General features: G+C 39.1%; 3 protein-coding genes across 3 annotated transcripts; all 3 read left to right on the top strand.

Moving 5' to 3' along the window:
* Positions 1-1,291: 1,291 nt before the first annotated feature.
* LOC132956786 (plexin-C1-like) lies at positions 1,292-6,022 on the top strand. Its single transcript, XM_061030415.1, has 8 exons — positions 1,292-1,356; positions 2,059-2,238; positions 3,563-3,671; positions 4,382-4,561; positions 4,637-4,810; positions 4,970-5,066; positions 5,164-5,250; positions 5,380-6,022. Exons 1-8 carry the CDS (start codon positions 1,292-1,294, stop codon positions 5,412-5,414), a joined length of 927 nt encoding a protein of 308 aa, XP_060886398.1. The 3' UTR covers positions 5,415-6,022.
* A 6,746-nt stretch (positions 6,023-12,768) lies between these two features.
* On the top strand, positions 12,769-22,243 carry LOC132956061 (plexin-C1-like). The gene is made up of 11 exons (XM_061029210.1): positions 12,769-13,882; positions 14,594-14,710; positions 17,886-18,020; positions 18,135-18,235; positions 19,578-19,683; positions 19,956-20,106; positions 20,230-20,332; positions 21,162-21,237; positions 21,385-21,426; positions 21,515-21,642; positions 21,912-22,243. Exons 1-11 carry the CDS (start codon positions 12,872-12,874, stop codon positions 22,225-22,227), a joined length of 2,286 nt encoding a protein of 761 aa, XP_060885193.1. The 5' UTR covers positions 12,769-12,871; the 3' UTR covers positions 22,228-22,243.
* Positions 22,244-23,396: 1,153 nt separating this feature from the next.
* LOC132956063 (uncharacterized) lies at positions 23,397-26,589 on the top strand. Its single transcript, XM_061029213.1, has 6 exons — positions 23,397-23,535; positions 24,592-24,780; positions 24,856-25,029; positions 25,189-25,285; positions 25,385-25,471; positions 25,618-26,589. The coding sequence occupies exons 1-6, from the start codon at positions 23,449-23,451 to the stop codon at positions 25,650-25,652; spliced, it is 669 nt and encodes a 222-aa protein (XP_060885196.1). The 5' UTR covers positions 23,397-23,448; the 3' UTR covers positions 25,653-26,589.
* Positions 26,590-27,774: the final 1,185 nt, after the last annotated feature.

Genomic DNA, 27,774 nt, shown 5'->3' with positions numbered 1-27,774 from the left:
TGAACATAAATGCAAAAGAAGCACACATTGCAAATGAAAAACTACAAGCCACGTGTACAACGTAGTAATAGGGCCATGTTGAAGAAATGTTTTTTTTAAAAACATTTTTGATTAATGTTTTAAATTAACAAGAATAAATAAAGTTGTTCATTTACAGTATTACATTTTCTAAATGGATTTAAATTGGGCTATGGTTAAAGTTACTATTCTGAAAGGTTATATCAGAAGAGCAGCCTGCACTAAAATTACGAAAGAATCCTCAAAGCCATTTCTCTGCGACAAAAGAGACAATTTCCTCTTTCTTCAAGTCAGTGTGGGTCTTTCTTCAGAAAAGCCACAGTGTCTTGAAATATCTTTTTTAGTATTTCCTTATTTGTGAAACCTTTACTAAAGTATAACTTCACAAGATGCCCCCCGTTCCTCGTTTTTGTATAGGTGGCTGCTGCTCTTCTGATATAGACTAAAATAACAACTTAATACTGGTATAGTTACAACTTAATTGTCGTCAATTTGCAACTTTATTCTAGTAAATTTATGACTTAATTCATTTACGAAATTTGGGCCTTTATTCTTGTTAATTTACAACTTTATTCTAGTAAATTTATGACTTAATTCATTTATTAAATTTAGCACTATATTCTAGTCAATTTGCAACTTTATTCTCGTAAATTCACGACTTTATTTTAGTTAAAATACAACTTTATTCTTGTAAATTTACTACTTTATTCTAATCAATTTACTACTTCATTCTAGTCAATTTCCAAATTATTTTTGTAAATTTAGTACTTTATTCTAGTCAATTTATTACTTTATTCTAGTTAATTTACGACTTTATTCTCGTAATTTCACGACTTTATTCTCGTAAATTTACGTCTTTATTCTTGTAAATTTACGACTTTCTTAATTTACCACTTTATTCTCAAAATTTCCGAGATTATTCTTGTAGAATTACAAGAATAGAACACAAGACAGCTTTAACATTTTTTTCATGTTTAATTTTGCTTTTTATACATTTATCCAACTACGTTAGCCCAAACCCTTAAAATGTTTTAATTTCACTTTCTCCTGCAGGACAGCGTTTGCCATCAGATGGAGTCATCAATGAACTTTGTAAGTCTGAACCGTAACTCTCACACACTTCTCAAGTGGTTTTTACTTCATTCATATTCAGTGAAGATATACGCTTTCACAGAAGGAAACACATTAAACAAACATATTTTCCTGTCAGAGACCACAGATCTCCTCCATCAGTCCCAGTGTTGTAACTTTCTACGGCAGAAACCATGCAGTGATGAAGGGAAGTAACCTGAGTCTTGTGACCCGAGTGAGGATCCAGGCAGACTGCATGACACACGAGTGAGTTAGTTCACAGATGACTTTAATACGGTGACCTCTATTAACAGATATCTGCATGCAAATACAGATTTTTACTTTTTGAATGTTGAACATTAATGAACATTTTGCTTTATGCTGTATAGCAAAAGCTTATCAGCGTTCTTTCCCACGACTTCTTGGAGTGCAGCACGCTAATGCTCCCCACAAAACCCTGAATTTGGGATTAACCACAAGTACTGTATCCAGACAACTGGCCTTAAAAACAACGGCCAGATAAGTATTGGGAGAAATGTGTTGTATTGTTATATACCATAAAAGCTATTCCAGAGAAACGAGAAGTAAAATCCAACCATCTGCCTTTTTTCGAGATGCTATACACACACATGCACAAACAGGATCCTATGGACATGCACTAATGGAGAGATGTCAGAGTGAAGGAGCTGCCCACAGAGAGCACTCCTCAGCTGATGGGTCAGTCCGCTGCCTTGCTCTAGGGCACCTCTCTTATCATTAGTCATTGTTCCGCAGAGACTAAATTGTTGTCAGGCTACAGTTAATGGTTCAAGGTGGGATATATAATAGTTCCATTAGAATTCTTGTGTGTGAAGCTGTAGACATCTTGCATCATTTGCATGAATTCTGTTTTCACTGATGTTTTCAACAAAGGTTTTGACCTCAGTGAGACTAACTCTCTCTCTGTCCCTCTGTGTGCGCTCTGGTCAGGTCTCCTGTTTGGGACAACACCGGGGAAAATCTTACCTTCCACATTCCCAGAGTGGAAATGAAAGGCAATGCCAAAGTATGTGTTCTCCTCCCAGATGGTAGTTGCCATGGCAGCACAAAAATCAACTATGAGTCAGCACCATCCTGCACCATAATTAGCCCCAGCAGCACCTGGTTCAGGTATGTTTTTAGAACTGAAGACATGATAACGAATCCAAACAGAGAGACTTTGATTAACAAGGCTTCTCTGAGGATAAGACATGACTGTAACATCAAACTTGTTTACTTCCTGTTTTAGTGTCGTTTCTTGGCATTTGATTTAAAAAAAATCACATTATCTGTAATATATATCTTTAAAAAATGTTGTGTAAGGAAACTTGATGCAATGTGGTTTTAAAGTAATTTCTCATTTTAACCTCGGCCTCACATCGGGGTGTCCCTTATCTCGATTTAGTCGAATCTGATTGGTCAGATTCTATCTTTAAGTGACTGATCATGTAATGTTTTTTTTTGTTTCCGCTGAACACATTTCAATATTTTCTGTAATAATTCATTGATATGAATTTTTTTGACTGAGTCATCAAAATAGGGCAGTATTCAGTACTGACCGTTTGATTGACACCTCATTCGGCCAATTAAGACCTTCCATCCATCCTGTTGGAAGCCTATAATAGCCAGTGATAGCCTGAGTTGAAAGGAGGTGCCTACCCCTGTTCTGATTAGCTATAGCCGACTAATTGCACGTAACTGTGCCTGTGACTGACGTTTCTCGAAGTCAATAAAATTTTAAAATTTTAAATGAACACATGAATATGCTACTCCAACCAATGGCCCACATCCTGAACAGCAGTAAGTGTGTTTCTAACACTAAACCCCTGCTCCAGCAGTACTCCGGTTCCGATAATTTTCCGAAGCATATTCTGAAACTGCAGATTGTCAGTTTCAGAAGAGAGAGTGTGCTAGTACGCCCAACTGTTCAAGAACATCATTCAGTTTTTTTGGGTGTGCCTGGATCGGCATTTTAGGCTAGTTTGACGTGATCTGAAAGGGGTTTTAAATAACCAGAGCGATTCATCGAGGCAGCAGGATGATTGGTTGAGAAAGGTCGTGGCAGAATCTGGATGGATTATTACTAAATGAGTAAACGCCCATAATCAGGTGGTAGAGAGGGAGTGGCTAAATTCAATGAAGAAAATGGAATGAATGTGTGAGAGAATATCACCAGTCTTCCTCCTTGAACTTACACTGAGCTCCATTTAGTCATAATCCACAAGGAAAACCATAATATTTTTCTGATTTCTGAATGGGAAAATCCCACCAACATAAACACAGCAAAGACACCATGTTCAGTGTGAATGGGCTATTTTGTTTTCAAGCCAAAAGCCGGCCCACAATCATACAGCATATGGCTATAATGATGAAAATGGTGAACAATACCTTCTCTGGTTTCTGAAGGGTTCACATTTTGGTTTTTTTCTTGTTTTTTTCTTTCTGTGTTCTGTAGTGGGAACAGAAAGATCACACTAATGGGATCCCACCTGGAATTTGTGGAAGCTGTCAAACACAGCAAAATCCTGCAGGAAGCCCGACTTCCCAGAAACATCAACTATCAGGTCTGTGGACAAACACATAGTCAGAGTTGCATTATAATTAACATAAATGATGTCATGTTACAAATGATCTGAACTAAAGGGGTAAAAATGATTCTGTTAAATACTGAAATGTTATTGTCTTACATGGGCAAACGTTAATAATAATCAATTGCACTTAAGGTTAAATGACTTTGATGGATGCAGTCTCAACCTAGCTTTAAATCCATTTAGCAACAGGCGGTTTGAAAGAATTTCTCTCTGTGTAAAGCCTGGCTGAAATCTTCCATGGTCATCGGGTATTTGTGGTCGTCCCTGTTATTGTTGTGTTTAGTTTGTAGCTGCTAATCTGGGAATCTGTAGCATGTGACTTGTAATGTAATGTTTTCTAAATGATCAGAACGTAGCAAAATGAACATCCATGTATTCTTAACTGCTTTCATGCATTGTGAAAATACAACAGTGTTTTGAGATTTCTTTTAATAGGACTTTGAATACTTTTGAAAAGCAAGCACTCCTGTACTTTGACTCCAGTAATAATGTGACCGAGCAACTTTCTCTTGTATTGGAGTCATATTTAACCAGGAGTATCTCGACTTTGACTCGAGTCATGAAGTTGTGTACTTTGTCCACCACTGCTTAAAATCCTTCATCTTGCGTTATTTCCTTCATTAAGATGAATAATCCTGACCACATTACTTAATATGTTGAATATAACAATGTTTTTTTAACAGACTCTCACCTATGACTCGCCTGCAGCTACAAACGCTTACTGGACTTTTTCGAGCACTTTGTCTCTGAAAGTAGCAAATGAAACCTTGCCCTGTTCCACAACAATAACCTACTACCCAGACCCTGAGTTTACAAGCTTCTCTTCTACACTGACAGGGTACAATGTCCGCATCACCATACAGGTAATTTTAGCACAAATGTTATAAACTAGGAAATCGACAGTTTGAAATCCGCTCATGTCTTTGTTTTCATTTCAGAAAAAGGCAGACAAACTAGGGATGAACATAACAGAGTTGTCTGTGTGGGGCATTCATGAAGAAAACCGACACCCCTGCATCGTGGTGGACCAAGAAACCAATGATGAGACTGAGATTGAATTTTTCACCTGTGAGATCCGAAACACTCGCATTGCTACATTTCAGGAGTTAGAGGTAAAACTTTCAGCCATACAACACTAAGCATGACATTATTATGCAAAAATGAAATGCAAATGTCATTGTAGTAAATGTAGTTGTACAGAAGACCTCAGAAGAATATGTGTTGCCTTTATGTTCCTTTCAAATATGTGTGTGATTATTCCTTTATCCCAGATAGCGTTTGGACACACAATGGTGAACCTTAAATTGGTAACAACGTTGTACATTGTGATGCTGCTACGCCTTGTGCTGATACCTGTCGTTCTAATTGGTAAGTACACAAAGTGTGGGCAAGTGATTTGACCTATGCAGTCACAGGAATGTTTTTTTTTTTAATCTAGCTCATGTGTGCTTGGTTTTTTGTTCAGCTTTAATAGTGATCATCTGCTGGAGCATACAGAAGAAGTTCACCTCGAAGAATAAGACGGTTGTGGAGGACCTTGAGCTGAGACAAGGTCAGTGTACAACTTTCACAAACAGGATAACTGTAGTCTGCAGAGAAACTGTTTTTATATGAAAATTTTAAAAAATGAGTGTGTGTGTGGAATATGAAAGAGGTTTTGGTTTCCTCTTTTTTTTTGTAGTTGTCCTTCCATATCCATCATCATCTGATCACTAGCACCTGTGGGCTGGAAAAAAAGGATCGTACCAAGTTCCTTCTACTCTCTCCTACACTGGAGCAAAGATCATCTGCATGGTGTCAGACACCACTCTACATAATCTTTGTGCATTTCCAACTTTTTGTTTCAATTATTAACGTTTAACTTTTTTTCTGGTTGAGTCTTAAGCAGTTATATAATAGCCTTTTAAGACTCTATTCTGCAACAGCACTATAACTAAGACCTGCCGTCATTACCACTTTTTTATATTTTTAGAATTTAGGGGGGCCTATGCCTTCATTTAGACAGTTGATAAAGTAGGAAATTGGGAGAGAGAGGGAGAGTGGGGAATGAAAATGGCAAAGCGTTGAGGGTCAGGATTGAAGCTTGAAAAGGGGTTAAGAAGTTGCATGCTCATGAATCTTATCCATTTCATTTCAGGCAGTCCTTCGTCATATGTTTATCAGGCAATTTTATAGCAAAGAAGAGGGATAGGATTTATCAGAAAGATTTACAATCATTCAATTTTTATCATTCAACCATTTTCTTATAGAGCTATGAAGTTTATATACAAACTTAAAATCGCAAAATACTAACAAAGATTATCTCAGGAGACTTTTCAAAAAGAGCAGGTAACTTAACTTACAGACAGGGACATCTTGCAAGCCAAACATCTTTAAGTTAGAGTGGGGTCAAGGGTTCCTTTCTTGAAAAAAGATGGGAAGAATGATGCCATTTTCTACATTTTGAAACTTTTATAATCAAAGACAAAATTTGTATTGTTTCCCGATGAGTCTGTGGAAACCTCATTAATATCATGGAAAATTCCTCACATGCTAATTGCTCATTTCTTTGTAATGTTCTTTTTCTTCAAAAGATCTCTTTAATACTTTAATATTATGTATCATTACGGAATATTATTGAATTGAATAAAGAATTCTTTTTTTTAATGCCAAGATATGAGAAAAATCCTGTCTGATTTTCTTTTTCTTTTTTTATCTGAGGGGGCTGTCAATGTCAATTATAATGTAAAAAAAAATAAGAATGTTGCAATTATTCAATAACAGTATAGTTATGATAATATGACTGAATATAAATGAATCAGTTGAAGTCAACAGATCCTGTATTGGCATAAACAATGTATAGTTATAGAAGTTATACAGACATTCATATTTGTAGATATTTGAGCCACAATTCATTCCCATCATTCTCTCAGCTGTGTTCAGTTTGATGCTAATAAGCTAATAAAAGAGAACACCTTTATTGTCACGTATACACATACATACAGCAACACAAACATACTATATTAATTTTAGAAATGTAAAGTAAAAAGAAAACAAGTGAGGTCTTCTGTACTAATTCTACATTTTGTTGTGACATGCAGTAAGGATATTAATGCACAATGTGCAATGTTTCCCTTTATAGGTGTGCCTGCTGTTCAGTTTTGTTGTGTTTAGTGTTGAGCTGATGCTGGAGGGGATCATGAGACATGACGTGCACATGGTTGTAAGTGTGACTTGTAACTGTCATGAAGCTGGCTCTGCGCAGGCAAAGTGATGTTGTAGTTTCATCCAATGTTATTTGGCTTCTCGCACTACTATAGTGAACAATGTCTATGCTACTAAACATCAGCATGCTGCATGTACCACTGCTCCTAGAACAACTTCACAGAAATGCTAACATGTCAGTTACTGTTCGAGGACATTGCATAATGATTGTAATTATTTAAAAACATAATCTCATCATTCAACTGAGCCTCAAGTTCACAAATGCAGCCATTTCTTTTTTCTCATTTCTTTTTTTCACGGTCATACATATCAGATGGTAAATGGTAAATGCTTCTGTTGGGTGTTTGGTGTGAAGCACACTGTGGTGGAAACCACAGAAAGATTCTCCACAACTTCTCGTCATCCTGTTTCTGGTTTTGTGCAGGAAACTGTTAAATAGCATCTGATGGTGATGGTGAGAGCTCTCACACTGCAGATTGCCGCAGGAAGCGTGGACTGTGTCACGGAGAAAGGCTCAGTACACACTCAGCAAGGTCTGGCTGCTGTGGCAGGCTCAGGACTTCACCTCCCTGGTACACAACACAGACACACACACACTTACTTTGGTGGGTGAAAGGGACACAGAGATGAGGATGTATTCATACACAGCCGTGGCCAAAGGTTTGGAGAATGACACAAGTATTGGTTTGCTGCTTCAGTGTTTTTAGATCTTTTTGTCAGATGTTACTATGGTATGCTGAAGTATAATTATAAGCATTTCACCATCGTCAAAGGCTTTTATTGACAATTACGTTTATGCAAAGAGTCCATATTTGCAGTGTTGACCCTTCATGCTTCCCCCTGGCATGCTGTCAATCATCTTCTGGGCTTCTCACATCCTGACGAATGGCAGCCCATTCTTGCATAATCAATGTCAGAATTTGTGGATTTTTGTTTGTCCACCCGCCTCTTGAGGATTGACCACAAGTTCTCTGTGGGATTGAGTTCATTTTCATGGCAAAGAGGGACTTCGCAATTAATTGCAATTCATCTGATCACTTTTCATAACATTCTGGAGTACATGCAAATTGCCATCATAAAAACTGAGTCAGCAGACTTTGTGAAAATTAATATTTGTGTCATTCTCAAAACTTTTGGCCACTGCTGTACATACTGTATGTGTGATTTTTAACACACCTGGGTGTAGACATGTGTTTACACAGTGCAGTGTGTGGACATGTGTGACACTTTATGTTCAGGCTTCACAAAGAATATCATCTATTTATTTAACAGGGCAAGATTTGTTTTTGTCTCTTAGTACTGCTTTTCTTGTCCACTAAAAGGGGTTAAAGATACATTTGAAGAAGCTGTTTATTTTTAGGACTGAAGGCCACTCTTTCTATATGACTGTCTCTGGAAGTTTACAAGAGATGTGTTATAGCGTCATCTGATGGGTTTATGCAAACATGTTCTACGCAAATTAAGTGTTCATCAGTCAATAAATCAACATGAATATCCTTTAAAATCAAAACCAGAAGTAGTTTATGACATTTTAGATGTTTAAAAAGTCTAGGCTGTGTTTTTTTTCTTCAAAATATTAATCGCATGGATTCAACAACATCCAATTTGAGCAATCCCTTGGCAACAGTGACAAAGTTTTTTTTTATTTGAGTGAATTTAGCCTTTAGAAAACCGAATGCATTCATGGACAGCAATCTGCCATATCTGGTTTGGTGACAGGAGCCACGAGTCCCCCAGAGGTCTAAGCTTATAGCAGAACAAGGAGGGGCTGGCAGAACTGATTCAGCTTCCATGTTTTAAACCAGGGATGTCAAAGTTCTATTGGGTCGGGGGCCGGATTTGTTCAAATGAGACCTCAAGTGGGCCGGACTAATTTTGCCAACATCACTATAACTCAACACATGGATATATAGGCTAATGTATGATTGTATAGAAAACTTTAACATTAACATTAAGCAGAGGGGTTAACTCTGTCATTGCAAACTCCATGTTGGCACATGGAAATATTTAAATATACAACATTACAGAAGAAAGCATCAATAATTATGTTTTCTTTGAGATTATTATAATATATTTAAATATTGCTGTTCAAGGTTATAGAAACTTTGACTCAGGTTATTCTACCTGCCCTGGGATCAGTGCATTAGAGAGAGAGAGAGAGAGAGAGAGAGAGAGAGAGAGAGACTTTAGATCTGTGTGTGTCAGGCCACAGCACCGTTTGCACTCGTTAAGGTTCATTACAGATAAAACCTGCTCACATGAATATGTTGTCACAAACAAACAGAGTGTCTTTGATGCAAAGACCGAAGTTATCTTCAGGTATTTTAGTGTTAGGCATTATAAAATTATAACATGTTTCCAAACCAACAGACTTGAATTGATCCTTCAGCGTTGCGCACTGCAGTCTGATCAGCTCTGTGTGGAGTTCACCTTCTTCAACTAAGTAAACTCAGTTAAACGACTTTTGATATGAGTCTGGCAGTCCGTTCTTCTACGTGTCCGCACTATCGTGATCTAACTCTGTCACTGACTTTTTATGCGCCATGAATCTGTGCCATCTCCATGCGCAATTCGAGGAAGCATTTTAGCGCTGCTCCTCGGTTAAACCAGCGGACCTCTGTATGATCAGGCAGCCTGTGCGTGATATCGTTTTTGGATAAGAATGAAATGTTCAGTAATAGTTATATTTTTACGGTCTGATGAAAGCTGGTGATAAAGGTGCAACAGCAGGCTACTGCATTTAGAAGTGATGTCGCGCTGAAACTTTTAGGTGATCAACACAACACGTTCACCTCTTGGTGACCTAAAAATGAACCATATGTAATTAAAATCAGTTAATATTCATTTTAATTTACTGTTTTTACAATAACCAGAGGTAAAACTAGTCGGTCGATGCATCAGGCTAAACGCCGGTGTCCGTAACCTACACTTCGTCTGGATGTGAGGAGACGGTCTGGGCCATTACGCATGGCGGAGATGATTGTTTTTTATTTGCACGAGCTGCTCTTTGTGGCTCACTCCATAGGAAGCTTTGTTATTATTACTCAAACTTTTGTTTTACATCAGTGAAGACAGGAGAAACTGGTAAGAAGTGTGGACAGAGCTGAAGACCGTCAGGATGCGCGCGCAGTGCAGCGGTGTGTCTGTCGTTAAGTCCCGTAGCTCTGATACGACTCTGGCAACTTGTGAGCAAATAAAACTAAAGAAATATCGCTCCTTCGATCTCTCTTGAAAACCTGCATTCTGTGTCACCTCTCTCAGGTGTTCAGTCTGTTTTCTGATGTGATGTATTACCAGCGTAAAGCAGGAGCAGCTCGTGATACTCCCTGCTGAGAAGATAGTTCAAAGTGCCCCGTTTAATTAATATTCGTATCATGATATCAACCTTTACGTCGCTCATTTTATATAGGTTTTAATACAATACGTATTACAAATATTTAATTTATAAAAAAATCGCAAAATATATTTCAATACATTTCCTCCTTATTCCCAAAACGTCTCGCGGGCCGGATGAAACCTGCTGTCCGGCCGGATACGGCCCGCGGGCCGTATGTCTGACGTCCCTGTTTTAAACCTACCCTACAACACAGAGACGTTGGTTGTCCTCTGTGAAACAAACTTACATATTAATATTATTCCACACAAGACGTGCTTGAAGGCTATGCCTCCCATACTACTTTTGGAGACTTGATGTAAGCCTGGATTCTGCTAGCACAATGTTCTCGGGTAATAGAGTGACATGATTTTTAATAATTAATGGTGGGTTTAATCTTTGATTCGGATGTTTCAGATGTGAGAGAGTTTGTAGCGACTTCGGTTGTGAAGCGGAGGGTCGCCCGTTCAAGTCCGGATATGGACAAGGTCTGGAAATTGGTGTGGTAGCTGGAGAAGTGCCAGTTCACTGGAGCACTGTCAAGGTGCCCTTGAGTCAGGAACCAAAACTCAAATTGCTCTGGCGCTCTTTCAAGTGCAACCCCTCACTCTAACATCTCTTCATTATTGGGGCAGCGGTAGCTCAGTCTGTAGGGACTTGGGTTGGGAACCAGAGGGTCACCGGTTCAAGTGCGGACCAAGCATTGAAGTTGGTCTGGTACCTGGAGAGGTGCCAGATCACCTCCTGAGCACTGCAGAGGTGCCCTTGAGCAAGGCACCAAACCCCCTCCCCACCACCAGCTCCATCATTCTGACATCTCTCCCTTAGTGCATGTCCACAGGATCCTGTTTGTGTGCATGTGTGTATATACTTCAGCCTATGTGTGTGTTGCATGACTACAGAGTGTAAAAACTGAAATTTCCCCTTGCAGGGATCAATAAAAGTAAATCTTCATTAGTGCATATAGGATCCTGATTGTATATTTTGGCCAATGTGTGTGTAGCATGTCTCAATAACAGTGTAAAATTAATTTCCCCTCATGGGATTAATTAAGGATTTCTTCTTCGTCTTCTTAATGAATTGCTATTCAGTGCATAAATGTAAGTGGTGAGTGTGGTGGGAGAGGAATAAATATTCTGTAGTTGGGCGTTACATCAACAACTTGCTTCAGACGCAAACCAGTTATGAACTATCAACGCCTCTAAACTTCATGTCAAAAACTGTCTTTAAACTGTGAGGTAGTCTGGCATTTGTCTCTCAAACTGGCCCCTTACAATCGTACAATCAGGCGAACATGACGTGAATATTTGATGATGTGTACTGACTCCCTTGTTGTGAGATGACCAAGTTTGTAAAAAATTAAAGAGGACATATTATCCCCCTTCTCCACCTTTTCAAACAGTCCCCCTGTGGTCTAAATGAAACATCTGTGCTGTGCTTTGGTCAAAATATAACATGAATCAAGCACCAGAGGAGGTTTGTGACCCTGTATAAACCAGCTCTCTCAGAACACTCTGTTTTGGTGTGTGTGTCTCTTTAAATGCAATGAGAGGAGCAAAAGATTTAAGCTGAAACAGAAACACTTTCATTGGATCTAAGGCTTATCGATGGGATATGACCTCACTGCGCTCTCTGCCCCTCCTCTCTGCCTGGCACTGCCCGGACAGGTCTTCACCTGTGGCTTTAGTGGATACTGCAGTTAGCAGACCATGCTGCTGGAACTGCCGAGTCTTTGCACAAAGTATTTTTAATCTACGCAGCATTACATATCCACGGAATCATTTAGAACTCACGTTGCACCCTTGCACTTTCTGAGCAGAAGCAAACGGAGTGGGGAGGGGGAGCTGTGGAGACAGTCCTGTAGGAGGCGTGATGGGCCAGCTAGCTGTCATTATAATGAAAACAAACAATGGACCGCTGCCCCTGCTATGTGGACCGGTGATGAGCAGTTACATTAAAAAGAGAGTAGATAGGTTTAACTTCGGCTCCGATGGGGCAGGAATCTGTGCCAAGAATCATCTGTGGGTCAGACTCCGGACCAGAGCGGACCCCCACCCCTCCCCCGGTAATCCAGATTAACCAGTCCAGCCCTGATGGTGGCTGACTGCTTTTCTTTCTGGTATCCAGAAGAACAAAAAACAACTTCACAGAGCTGACACTAGATGTCATCCAAATGTCATCACACAAAACACTATGGGCAATGTTGATTCGCCATAACACAGACCAATCAGAAGTACTCAAATGACACGAAAAGCTGATGAGTGAAGACGATAATGTCCTCACCATGTTTCCCTGATTGATGCTCCTCTGGATAACAAATTAAATCTGGAAGCTGTCATCACCCCCATGATTATTGGGCTGTGCGAACTAGATGAATGAATGCTAAATGCTAAATGATAGCACACATTATATTTACATAAAGCGACATAATTACACTGTCGATTAGATTTCGGTTTCGGCGCGCTCCTACTTTTCGCACTTCTCCTTTTAACTAGGCGCACTGCGCTTTTACGCACGACTCCACTGACTTTCTGTAGCAGTGCAGAGTGTCATGAGGACCGTCAGTGTATGAGCGACAAGCTGCCATCTCTGCTCGATGATGATCATCCTGCCTGCTCTGTTAATTCTTTGGGGAGAAGCGGCTCAGTGCCTGGAGGAGGATGGAAGATTTAACTTAAAGGGAGACCTCCGTCACTTCGCCGTGGCCAATGGCACGGTTTACATCGCTACTGAGGAGATGCTGTACCAACTAAACCACGACCTGACTCTGGTCCGGAGTCTGAGCCAGAGAGGATTCTTGACACACATTCCTGGCACATCTGAGCTGAAGTTAACCCGATCTTCTGATAAGGGGAACGTTACGTTCAGTGTCAACGTGTTATTGCCGCATGTTGCAGACGAAAATGTGATAGTTTGCGGTGTTATTGATAAGGGGTGCGGTTATTGTGAACTGTTGGACTTCAAGAACATTGCCAATGTTCTGTACTGGGAAGAAACCGAGGTAGGTTCTTTGTGGCGCAGCAGTGCGTCCGTGAGCCTCCTGGTGAGTGTGGAGACTCGGACCCGGGCAGAGACTTACATTCTCACCGCCGTGCAGCAATACAAGAAAGAGCCGACAAAGACAGGCTGCCCACCTTTGTCAGATGCAGTGAACCTTTGTAACACGAATAACAATCAACCAGGACTAATATTTTCTATTAATAGCAAAGAGATAGGAAGTCCTAAAATCATACGGGAAGACGATGTGGAGTTTGTGGATGGATTTCAGATTAATTCCATCATCTATCTTTTCTCCAATCTGCCCTCAAAAGACAGAAACAACAAAGTGCGTCTCCTTTGGCTTGAAGGCAAAGGAGGTAAACTTCAGACTCTGAAGTCGCTCCGGGGCGCAACTCTCAGAGTCTCTGATGGAGAGAAAGGACTCAGACTGATCGCCTCCTCGGTGATCCCGGGCGGTCCGCCGGTGCTCTGGTGCGGCGTGTTCAGTGTGGACGGAGGACAAACCAACACCGAATTGGTGCTGTTCGACATCAGCCCTGATCTCACCAGAGAGCAAGATATGGACCCGGACTTCTGCTCTGACTGTGGTGATAAGCCAGTGGATGAGGTTCGTCATAATGTACAAAAAGTTTCAATAGAGCATAAGAAGTTGTCTCAACACAGAGCTAGTATTTCCAGGTTTATCACACCACACTGAAACAATCTTCCATTTCAAGTGCAAGCAATCTCACGTCCAGAATCAAAAAGAACCCGCATAATCATTAATTGGAATCCTTATTGAAATATATGAGCAAGCTCTAAAAAGCTAGAGAAACAAATGCACGGAGGAAAAGAAGCTCACTTTGTTGCATCATATTTACTACTAATAATCTTAGGGGAAGTTTCTGCATCTAAAAACATTTTCATAATCAAGTAAAAAGTATTGACAGTTAATTCAAAGTGCAATCTTGTCTGGTTGTCAGTTCTTTTTCGAAAGGAACAAGGCATTGCTGACTTATTTCAAAATGAAAAAAAAAAATTGAACGTGTCAGGAAATTGTCCTGACTGTTTTTGCAGATTCATATCACCCATTTAGATATTAATTCATTTTAGATGAGTCTGAGTAATGTTATATGTCTTTAAAAAATATATATATATCAATATATATATATATATATATATATATATATATATTTATCAATATATATAATAATAATATAGTATAAAATAAAAACAACCCGATGAACGGAAGCTGACATTAATGAGTCGTAATTGGCCGTTATTATAAACACTGTTGTGATATCTGATGAGGTATTTGTTGACTCTTTTAAAGCCAAAGACACTGAAGCCGAAGAAGGTGATCTTCAAGCAGAACTACATGACTTCTGTGCTGGCGGTGACACAGAAAAACTGGATGGTTTTCTTCATCGGGACGGGAGATGGGCAGCTCATTAAGGTGAGTGTAAAAAGTGAACATTCACTATCTCAGGAAATTACTTTGAAAGAAGAAGAGTCTGGAAGCCAACATTACTGCAGACTGGGAGAAGTTAAACGACAGCAAAGAGGGCAGAGAGGGGAATCTAGTTCAGTTCAATAATGATGCTTCAATCAATCAAGCTTTGTTTCTATAGCACCTTTCATACAAGTCAAACGCAATTCAAAGGGCTTTACAGCAGCTGATGAATGAGGGAAAAAACACTAAATAGTGACAAAACATGGTAAAACTTAAAATGGATTTAGAAGTAGAGACTAATGCTCACCAAGAGGAATAATAAAAAAATATATGAAGAATAAAAAGGTAAAGAGTGAATAATAAAAATAGTTAAGAAAATAAAAGATTAAAGAAACAAATACAAATAGTGATACGACTAAGAAATAAAACCATTAGCCTACATAAAAGCCAGACTGAGTAGGTATGTTTTTTTAACATTACTTTTAAAAGTATTAATAGTTCCAGATCCTCGGCAGACCGTCCCAGCGCCTTATAGCGTAGTGGCTGAAAGCAGTGTCACGTAAAATCTTTGTTTTTCTCTGTGGAATAATTTAAAGAGAAGAGCTGGAGGATCTTTAGTTCATAAACTAAAAACATCTCTGAGACGTAGTCCAGTGCAAGGCCATGCAGTGCTTAATAAACTAATACAATCCTTTTTAAAATCACAGGAATTAATTGGAGCTGAATGAATATTCTTTGGTAGACCATAAAGGAGAGCATTACAGTAAAATAAATATAGGAATGAATTCAATACCAAGAAAACTCTTCATCAATGTTTTCAGAAAATCCTTAAGAGCTGCTTAAAGTTGGGTTTTCTTCTGGGTCAGGCCCATAGATACAGCAAATTGGATGGACAGGCCTGGCTTGGGTCCGGTCAGCCTGGATATTTCGGGCCCAATCGAAGCTCTAATTTGACATTGTGGTGCAGTATTGTTTTCTAACTAGTATTCGAGACATTGATATCAGTGAGGACTGTATTTTAAAGATTTTTATTTTTGGGCTTTTTGTGCATTTAATGGAGAGATAGGACAGTGGATAGAGTTGGAAATCAGAGAGAGAAAAAGTGAGGAATGACATGCGGGAGAGGAGCCACAGGCGGGATTTGAATCTGGACCGCCCGCTTGGAAGACTACAGCCTCCATACATGGGGCTCGCACACTAACCAATGTACCACCAAGGAGTGGATTTTGTGCTAAACATGCTTGCAATGGATTCAGAATCCTAAAAAAATCCTAGTTTGACCCCTCACACACATTTTCAATTTTTCACCAATAATGTTCTGGGTACCCCAACCCTGAGCAGCTCCCACAGATTTCCTGAGCCTCGATGCCAAACACAAACTATGTTCTGCTGTAATAAATATTGCGTTGATGTCGCTGGACTTGGAGCCAATTTCTTTTTCTTACACGTTTTCTACACTTCATGGTGTCGGAGGTGAACAAGCGTTTCGCTGAGGCTGAAAGTCACCAATTAACAAATGCTTTAATTGTATGATTAGAATAAAAGACAAAAAAGGTACTTGCAATTTTTTTTTTAAATATACAACATTACAGTAGACAACATCAATAATTATGTTTTGTTTGAGATTATTATATTATGTTTTAATATTGCTGTTCAAGGTCATAGAAACTTTGACTCAGGTTATTCTACCTGCCCTGGGATCAGTGCATTAGAGAGAGAGAGAGAGAGAGAGAGAGAAAGAGAGACTTTAGATCTGTGTGTGTCAGGCCACAGCACCGTTTGCACTCGTTAAGGTTCATTACAGATAAAACCTGCTCACATGAATATGTTGTCACAAACAAACAGAGTGTCTTTGATGCAAAGACCGAAGTCATCTTCAGGTATTTTAGTGTTAGGCATTATAAAATTATAACATGTTTCCAAACCAACAGACTTGAGTTGATCCTTCAGCGTTGCGCACTGCAGTCTGATCAGCTCTGTGTGGAGTTCACCTTCTTCAACTAAGTAAACTCAGTTAAACCACTTTTGATATGAGTCTGGCAGTCCGTTCTTCTCCGTGTCCGCACTATCGTGATCTAACTCTGTCACTGACTTTTTATGCGCCATGAATCTGTGCCATGATGTGCATGATATCGTATTTGGATAAGAATGAAATGTTCAGTAATAGTTATATTTTTACGGTCTGATGAAAGCTGGTGATAAAGGTGCAACAGTAGGCTACTGCATTTAGAAGTGATGTCGCGCTGAAACTTTTAGGTGATCAACACAACACGTTCACCTCTGGGTGACCTAAAAATGAACCATCTGTAATTAAAATCAGTTAATATTCATTTTAATTTACTGTTTTTACAATAACCAGAGGTAAAACTAGTCGGTCGATGCATCAGGCTAAACGCCGGTGTCCGCAACCTACACTTAGTCTGGATGTGAGGAGATGGTCTGGGCCATTACGCATGGCGGAGATGATTGTTTTTTATTTGCACGAGCTGCTCTTTGTGGCTCACTCCATAGGAAGCTTTGTTATTATTACTCAAACTTTTGTTTTACATCAGTGAAGACAGGAGAAACTGGTAAGAAGTGTGGACAGAGCTGAAGACCGTCAGGATGTGCGCGCAGTGCAGCGGTGTGTCTGTCGTTAAGTCCCGTAGCTCTGATACGACTCTGGCAACTTGTGAGCAAATAAAACTAAAGAAATATCGCTCCTTCGATCTCTATTGAAAACCTGCATTCTGTGTCACCTCTCTCAGGTGTTCAGTCTGTTTTCTGATGTGATGTATTACCAGCGTAAAGCAGGAGCAGCTCGTGATATTCCCTGCTGAGAAGATAGTTCAAAGTGCCCCGTTTAATTAATATTCGTATCATTTTACATAGGTTTTAATACAATTCGGGGAAAATACGTAGCCTATTACAAATATTTAATTTATAAAAAATCTCAAAATATTTTTCAATACATTTCCTCCTTCTTCCCAAAACGGATGAAACTTGCTGTCGGGCCGGATACGGCAACAGATGTCTGACATCCCTGCTTTAACCAGACATTCATGCTAATGCAACTGTACTTCAAAAAAAAAAAAGACCACAGCCGCCGCTAACTGTGCCTGCAAATAACTTTCCAAATATATCCGTCAGCAGAGCAGCTTAGTCTCACAGAAAGATACAACTATGTGTTCACTTTCAGCTTGCTGTGGACAAGAAGTACCAGACCACGTGTTCCAGAGTGCTCTACAAAACCAGTGACGACCGCAAAGTGTTTCAGACATTACATCTAGATCAGGTGGATCTTAAACATGTGTACGTGCCATTTCAAAACCAGGTAGGTTTATTTCTCTTTTGGATTTATTTGCGGTACCTTTTTTTGACATATGCATGCTATATTATAAAGTGTTGCTAAGTTGCTTTGTATTGTGTTGTGTTTTCTTTTTAATAGATAAATCGTGTTCCAGTGTCAAAGTGCAGCACTTACAAAACATTGCAGGACTGTTGGTCTGCGCAGGATCCGTACTGTGTTTGGTGCGGATCTGACAAAAGGTCAGAGAAACAACATCTGCAGTTGACGTTGTAGCATGTCCTGGACATGCAAAAAGGGGTGAATAACTTTACTATAGCTAACGGAAGCTCACCTCCCATTAGTTAACTAGACTACTCTTTCCTAGAACTAAGTGAGAGCTCGCTCCCTACCAGCCGATATTCTGCCCTTTCTAGTACCTGGTACCCCTAGTACCTGGAGCTATGTAAAATTACTCCACTAACACCCTTTGGAGGACAGATGGACAAGTTATAATCACAGCCCTAGGATTATCTGCCTAACATTAATTTCTAGAATAATTGAATTCAAGAATAACCCCTGGTATAGGACACTAGATTCGCCCCCTGAGAGGGAATAACTATGAACTCCCCTCGCTAGGATGTTAGATGTGTATGAGGTGTGTAGTAAAAGTCAGTAGAAGTGTGCCGTGGTGTTACTGCTCAAGCTTACCTTTCGAGGTTCACGGGGTCCTTAAGGGAGACTCCGGTCTTTGTGGTGTAAATGATTTCAGTCAGAAAATGATTTCAAAAAGTTTCCGAAAATGTATTAAAAAACTTCAAATGATAAAATAAATGCAAATACAAAACAGTAAAAGTAAAAATATAAAAATGTAAAAAGTAAAAGCAAAACACAAAGACCAAAGTCTAAACCCGAGAGTGTAGACACTTGAGGTTTTAAAAGATCTTGGTCTCAGAGACTAAGTCCCAAAATGTGGATTCAAAAGTCAGAGTGACGTGGAGTCCTTTAGAAAAGCAAAAAATAACTTCTGTAAAGATTCTGTAAGACCTCAACAAAGCATATTCGCAGAAACGAGATACATCCACAGTTGATACCAAGTTCAACCAAGTTCATGTGTGGTTTTGATGTCAAGGCATACAAGGTAACACAAGTGATACTAAGTTCATATGTGGTTCTAGTTCGAAGACCGTGAACCAGGCAGATTCGCAAATACGCTATACGCCTACGAGCTGGTATGTGGTTTTGCTCAAATTATGGCACACTCATCCTGACCTCTCAGGTGCGTAGTCACCGCAGGTGTGTGTAGGATTGACAGGAAATATTAATAAAGCCAAAAACCAAAAGTCATAGCGACTATATGACATATGTATATATAAGTGATATCAAAAGAAAAAGTAAATATGTGAAGTAAATGATAAATTGATTAAATGATAATAAAAGAAAAAGTAAATATATGAAGTAAATTATAAATTGATTAAATGATAATAAAAGAAAAAGTAAATATATGATAAAACAAATTCAACAATTGCATAACTCTTTCTGATCTTTCAACAACGTCTTCATGCAAATAAACACTTGTTTAAAACTTAATTTTTCTCCTCCTAGCTGTACGTTTGAAGATGACTGCAAAGACTCAGACTGGCTGTCCATTCCTGATGATTCTCAACAGAAGATGGTTTCATACAAAGTTGCACAGGAAAACACTGGACAGGTGCAGGCTATATACAAGTTTTGAACTATTATCAGTTTTCTTTTGAAGGTTCTCAGTCGTCCAGGTCATGGTAACTTGAAGTATAATCCAAAAGGCAGCTGGACTTAGTGGAAGTTCTCACGACATTTCACCTTCACTCTGAAAGATTGGTCCAAAGAAAATCCTTTCAGAGAAGAGGTGAAACATCTTCCAGAACTTTAACCAAGTACAGTTGCTTTTTGGATGAAATTTTGAATTCCTGTTTCATACTCTCATATCTGGACTTTTCTCAGATCACACTTACCATCCAGATGCATCTGTCGGTGGGCAAGAGTGCACTTTCTAACTTCATCTGTCAATTAGAACATTTTAAAATGAAAAACCATGAACTACAATTCCCACAGTGCACCTTCATACTTGAAAATACTACATTTCCTGCTCAAGGTAAGCAATTTTATTATTCTAAGATAACCAAGGGAATTGAAGTATTTCAAATCAAGGACAGTCAAGAATTTCATGAAATTAAAAAGGTTAAATATTCCCTGTATTTATTTTTTAACTTAACAGGACTGCCTATTAAACTTAAGGTTGGACTTGGGACGTCAGAACTGTTAGAACGGCTGAACCTTCTCAACTGCACCAAAATTAGTGGACCACCAACATCTGTCTTGTAAGTCTACTATTCATTTTCTACAAATCTTAGTAGAAAATAAGGGATAAGAAAGAATAGCTAAACTTGTCATGCCCCTATTTTGCAAAGACTGAAATGAACCAAAAAATGATGGAAAACAGATAGTTTCCTTAAGATGAGCTATCTAGAGAGGAAGTCTGAAAACCAATGTTTTTCCTTCAAATTTGGGGGATTTCCTGTTATATTTTGGTATATCTGAGGCAGGGATGAGTTTTGCACTTGAATAATTTGACAGTTCACAGACTAGTCTCCTTAGAAATCTCTGCTATAAGGTTCAACATGATTACTCATCAGGTGCACACAATTTGTCCAAAGGGGTGCCTCAAGGGTCAGTGCTCGGTCCCCTTCTCTTCTCAATATACACCACCACACTTGGTGCAAATATCTGCTCTCATGGTTTCTCATACCATTGCTATGCTGACGATACTTAGCTCTTCCTGTCATTCCTGCCAGATGACTTCACAGTCCCAGCAAGAATTTTGTCATGCCTTGTTAATGTCTCGAAATGTATGAATGAACACCACCTTCAACTCTAGCTAACATTTAAGGTTCACATGGCCTTGATTTCCTCAACATGATCCTTTCCAGTTGCCCTGTACTGCATCAGGAAGATCCGACCCTGTTAGAGATAAGCTGCAACTTCCTGTGTTGAAAAATGAAGTGAAAGAGTTCAGAAATACCTGTTGGTGTGTTGTTAAAAGATCAGGTTAACTTAAGGTTAAGTTTTAACAAAAACAATGGCATTTCCCCTTAACCGGACCAAGTAGCGCTGTGCCTAAGAAAACTACATGAACTGTTTTGTCTTCAGGTGTCGGCAGTGCATTGATGCTGGGTGTAGCTGGACCACAAACGGATGTTCCTGGGCCAATAAAGGAGTAGGAAATGTAATTATTTTTATTTTTATTTACTGTTATAATCCTTAAGCTTCATTTTTGTACTGTTTCATGTTTTTGAACTTTGTTAGCTTAATCCCTTTCCAACGCATGTCATGGAAACCTGCCTAAACATATTCTACTCACCTTCTCCTGCAGGACGGTGTTTGCCAGATGATGGAGTCATGGATGAACTTCTCAGTGAGTCTGAACCGTAACTCTCACACACTGTTTTCCCTCGTTTTCACCTCATTCACATAATAATAATCTAGTGCACATTTCATTTCAGAGACCACAGATCTCCTCCATCACTCCCAGTGTTGTGTCCTTCTACGGCAGAAACAATGCAGTGTTGAAGGGTTTTAACCTCAGTTCTGTGATCAGAGTGAGGTTCCAGGCAGACTGCACACCACAAGAGTGAGTTATTTCTAACACTCTTAACAATTCAATAGCTTATTTCACACATGCAATTTCTAGAAAACTGAATTGTTTTCAGACAATTTAATTTGGATGGATGCAATCTGTAGACACCAACTTTTACATTTAAAATGGGTGTTAAATTATTTTGTGGCAGATTTTGGTGCAATGCTTCTTACTATGATGTTTTAAAAAAGTTTCCCATGCAGACAAGTGAATATTGATGTACGACTAACAACTGTTGTTTCTCTCTCTGTTATTTTATTCAGGTTTCCTGTTTGGGACAACACTGGTGAAAATCTGACCTTTCACATTCCCAGTGCAGAAAATAAAGGAGTAGTCAAAGTATGCCTTCTCCTCCCAGATGGCAGTTGCCATGGCAGCGCCAAAATCACCTACCGATCGGCACCATCCTGCACGAGTATTTCACCCAAAAGCACTTGGATAAGGTATGACTGTTTTAAAACAGTGTTTCCTAACCTTTGTTGCTTGGAGCCTGGCCACTTGTATCTTAGCCTCACCTCTGAGATCTTTGGCGCCCCTTCTAGGGGGGCCCGGACACCCAGTTGGGAATCAATGTTTTAGGACTACAAAAATGATAACAAATGCAGATACACAGACTTTGATTACCAAGCCTTATTTGTGGACAAAACATGACTGGTTAAGTTAAATACATCAAAAAACATTTGAAGACAATTCAAACACACAAACATTTGACACTGACTCTTGTAACATTACAAATACTCTCCACAGTTCTGTTAACTCTTTAAAGGGGTAGTGGAAACTCAAGTGGGATGTCTTTAATGGAAGCCGGTGCTTTGTCACTAACTTCAGAAGAGACTTATTCTAGGAAACACTGTCAGTAACTGAGGGACAGCTACAGGTTGAGGGTCATCATATGGGGAAAGTGAACTTCCCAGAACTGATTTGTTTCACCATTAGACAACTTCCCTTTTGTAGGGTTTGTTAGCTCCTGAAAGTTCCACTTCTGCATCTGTACCCAACAAACCTTATAACAAACAGCAGTGTTAGAAGACATACAAATCAAGTGTATGGCAATTTATATAAAAGGGCCTTGTGCATCCATTTTTCTTCATAATCTAAGTATAACAGTTAATAAAATAATGCTAATTTGACCCTGAACCTGATCCCCATTTCATTACTCAAGAGCAGGGACGGGTATCTTTGGTCACAGCAAGGGCCACATTAATTTAATTCTCACTGCCAGGGGGCCAAATTGTAGGATACAAAAACGATTACAGTCAATTATGTCTCAAATTTAACTAAACATATACCAGTGATCAAATATTATTATGGACATATTTCTGGTTTTCATGTGTTCATGGCAGATTTTGTCATGTTTCCAATTAATTGATATGTAAAAATTGACCTGAGGGCCACGTTGAGGGTTGATGGGGGCTGCATGTGGCCCCCGGTCCATCAATTGCCCACCCCTGCTCTAGAGCATTTTTGTTCATTTATACCTAAAACATAAAAAAAAAAATTCACTCATTTCCATCTAAACTATTTTCAGTTATTTTGCACGCTTTGCTACCATAATTGTGCTCGTGGCAGTATGTCTTTTCTAAACCAGTCCGGATCGTTATGTCTTTAGTAAAAAATCTATCTTTAAGGACCCATATTAATAATTTGTTGGAATCCCAGATTTATGTGGAAGCGATAGATGCTTGTTCCATAACCATATGAGGCCATCATGGTAAGAACCCTCCCTGGTATCCAATGTGCACTAAAATCGTTCTTGTTTGCTGCTCTGTGTCTCATAGTGGAAACCGGAAGATCAAATTAATGGGATCTCTCCTGGAGCTTGTGGAAGCTATCAAACACAGCAAAGTCGTGCAGGAAGTCAGACTGCCCAGTAACAACACCTATCAGGTCTGTGGACACTATTTTTACATTACTCATGTCACATCATATCATGCTGCCTGATTCAACCTCATTTCCTAAAAGGTTTTGTCACTTCTCAAACTGGAGCAGCTGTGGTCAGGGTTTTGATCCCCAGCTTCTGCAGCCACATGTCCAATGTGTCCTTGGGCATGACATTTAACCCCAAGTTTCTCCCACTGCTTTGTCAGCAGCGTATAAACGTGTAAGAATTGGATCATTTACTTCTGATGGACTCTTTACTCAGCAGCCTCTACCATCAGCGTGTGAATGTGTAGGTGTGACCTGTGGTGTAAAAGTGCTTTGAGTAGTCAGAAGACTAGAAAACGGCTATACAAGCTCAAGTCCATTTACCATTTAATGTTTAGAAATTAGTCCATGCATTGATTTCAACCAGGTTAGACTGCTGCAATGCTCTGTATGCCGGGCTATCCAAACAATCTATGAGACAACTCCAACTTATTCCAAATTCAGCAGCCAGAGTCCTGACACACACACACAAGCTAATTTGAAAATATGACTCCCGTCCTCAATCTCCATTGGCTCCCCGTGCTATACAGAATCACCTTTAAAATCCTGTTATTAGTCCATAAAGCACTTAAGAGTTCAGCTCCCAAGTATCCGTTTGACTTGTTCACAGACTTCAACCCTACCAGGGCCCTCAGGTCATCAAGTGAAGATCTGTTAGTCGTACCAAGAATTAGATCATTTAGTGTAATTGCTATGTGATGTCTCTGATGTGCATTGGATGTGTGCTTTTTAAAAGTTAGATTTCTGTATCTGTATCATGATTGTTGAAGTACCTGTTTGTTTCTTGAATTCCTGTGTTTATATCATCAGTGTAAAGCACATTGAGCTTCCCTGTAATGGAATGTGCTTTATGTATTTTATTCTATTCAACAGAACATTGCATTAGATGAGTAAACTTGAAGTCACTTAAATGTAGACACATTTTCATGATGTAACATTGCATTGCTCAGTTATCAAGCTTGTCTAGTCACAACATGCAGCACACAGTTTATATATTAAATGAATATCTTTTAACAGGCTCTACAGACTCTCACCTATGACTCGCCTGCAGCTACAAACGCTTACTCAACTTTTTCGAGCACTTTGTCTCTGAAAGTAGCAAATGAAACCTTGCCCTGTTCCACAACAATAACCTACTACCCAGACCCTGAGTTTACAAGCTTCTCTTCTACACTGACAGGGAACAATGTCCGCATCACCATACAGGTAATTTTAGCACAAATGTTATAAACTAGGAAATCGACAGTTTGAAATCCGCTCAAGTCTTTGTTTTCGTTTCAGAAAAAGGCAGACAAACTAGGGATGAACATAACAGAGTTGTCTGTGTGGGGCATTCATGAAGAAAACCGACACCCCTGCATCATGGTGGACCAAGAAACCAATGATGAGACTGAGATTGAATTTTTCACCTGTGAGATCCGAAACACTCGCATTGCTACATTTCAGGAGTTAGAGGTAAAACTTTCAGCCATACAACACTAAGCATGACATTATTATGCAAAAATGAAATGCAAATGTTATTGTAGTAAATGTAGTTGTACAGAAGACCTCAGAAGAATATGTGTTGCCTTTATGTTCTTTTCAAATATGTGTGTGATTATTCCTTTATCCCAGATAGAGTTTGGACACACAATGGTGAACCTTAAATTGGTAACAACGTTGTACATTGTGATGCTGCTACGCCTTGTGCTGATACCTGTCGTTCTAATTGGTAAGTACACAAAGTGTGGGGAAGTGATTTGACCTATGCAGTCACAGGAATGTTTTTTTTTTTTTAATCTAGTTCATGTATGCTTGGTTTTTTGTTCAGCTTTAATAGTGATCATCTGCTGGAGCGAACAGAAGAAGTTCACCTCGAAGAATAAGACGGTTGTGGAGGACCTTGAGCTGAGACAAGGTCAGTGTACAACTTTCACAAACAGGATAACTGTAGTCTGCAGAGAAAATGGTTTTATATGAAAATTTTAAAAAATGAGTGTGTGTGGAATATGAAAGAGGTTTACTTAGTGTAGCACACAGTTATTGTTTCCTCTTTTTTTGTAGTTGTCCTTCCAAATCCATCATCATCTGATCACTAGCACCTGTGGGCTGGAAAAAAAGGATCGTACCAAGTTCCTTCTACTCTCTCCTACACTGGAGCAAAGATCATCTGCATGGTGTCAGACACCACTCTACATAATCTTTGTGCATTTACAACTTTTTGTTTCAATTATTAACGTTTAACTTTTTTGCTGGTTGAGTCTTAAGCAGTTATATAATAGCCTTTTAAGACTCTATTCTGCAACAGAACTGTAACTAAGACCTGCCGTCATTACCACTTTTTTATATTTTTAGAATTTAGGGGGGCCTATGCCTTCATTTAGACAGTTGATAAAGTAGGAAATTGGGAGAGAGAGGGAGAGTGGGGAATGAAAATGACAAAGCGTTGAGGGTCAGGATTGAAGCTTGAAAAGGGGTTAAGAAGTTGCATGCTCATGAATCTTATCCATTTCATTTCAGGCAGTCCTTCATCATATGTTTATCAGGCAATTTTATAGCAAAGAAGAGGGATAGGATTTATCAGAAAGATTTACAATCATTCAATTTTTATCATTCAACCATTTTCTTATAGAGCTATGAAGTTTATATACAAACTTAAAATCGCAAAATGCTAACAAAGATTATCTCAGGAGACTTTTCAAAAAGAGCAGGTAACTTAACTTACAGACAGGGACATCTTGCAAGCCAAACATCTTTAAGTTAGAGTGGGGTCAAGGGTTCCTTTCTTGAAAAAAGATGGGAAGAATGATGCCATTTTCTACATTTTGAAACTTTTATAATCAAAGACAAAATTTGTATTGTTTCCCGATGAGTCTGTGGAAACCTCATTAATATCATGGAAAATTCCTCACATGCTAATTGCTAATTTCTTTGTAATGTTCTTTTTCTTCAATAGATCTCTTTAATACTTTAATATTATGTATCATTACGGAATATTATTGAATTGAATAAAGAATTGGTTTTTTTTAATGCCAAGATATGAGAAAAATCCTGTCTGATTTTTTAAAGTAAAAACAAAACAAGTGAGGTCTTCTGTACTAATTCTACATTTTGTTGTGACATACAGTCAAGGATATTAATGTCATGATTTGGTTTTGTATTTGAGTTTCCCTGTTTTATCCCAGTGTTGCTGGTTTTTCCCTTGTGTGTTTCCTAGTTTTGTCTTCAGTGTTTTCTGTTTTATTTTGTCATTTATTATCCTCATGTATCTCTGTGTTCTGGTGTGTTTTGTTAGATTCTTGAGTTCTGTGTGTCTGTTTCATGATTTAGTTTGTCCTCAGTGTTTCTTGTATTCCTGCCTCTGTGTGTTTCCCTGTGTGATTGCCCTGATTGTCCTCACCTGTGTCTTGTTAGTCTCACCTGTGTCTGGTTACCCTGTGTCTATTTAGTCTGTCAGTTCATTGTTGTAAGTTGCCAGTGTTGTTTGTCGTATGTTGGAGTGTCAGTGTTTCTCAGTGCTTCTCAATTTTTGGATTTTCTCAGTTTGGACATTTTGATAGTTGGTTTTAGTTTTTTGCCTTTTTGTTTAAATAAATAATTTTTGGTTTCTGCACTTGGGTCCACCTCAATTGTTTTACACACCGAACCGTAACAATTAATGCACAATGTTATCGCACATCAAATATAATTTCCCTTTATAGTTGCCCATGCTGATGCTGGAGGGGATCATGAGACATGACGTGCACATGGTTGTAAGTGTGACATATAAAAGCTCATAAAGCTGGCTCTGCGCAGGCAAAGTGATGTTGTAGTTTCATCCAATGTTATTTGGCTTCTCTGTTATTTGTTGTTTGGTGTGAAGCAAACTTAAAAAGAAAGTTGAAACAAATTGAGAAGTTGTACGCTAAGCTTTTTTTTCTGTGATGGAAACCACAGAAAGATTCTCCACAGCTTCTCGTCATCCTGTTTCTGGTTTTGTGCAGGAAACTGTTAGATAGCATCTGATGGTGATGGTGAGCGCTCTCACGCTGCAGATTGCTGCAGGAAGCGTGGACTGTGTCACGGAGAAAGGCTCAGTACACACTCAGCAAGGTCTGGCTGCTGTGGCAGGCTCAGGACTTCACCTCCCTGGTACACAACACAGACACACACACACTTACTTTGGTGGGTGAAAGGGACACAGAGATGAGGATGTATTCATACACAGCCGTGGCCAAAGGT

This window comes from Labrus mixtus, chromosome 22 (assembly GCF_963584025.1).
Source record: "Labrus mixtus chromosome 22, fLabMix1.1, whole genome shotgun sequence".
Lineage (NCBI taxonomy): Eukaryota > Metazoa > Chordata > Actinopteri > Labriformes > Labridae > Labrus > Labrus mixtus.
This window is presented reverse-complemented; position numbering and strand designations above follow the sequence as displayed.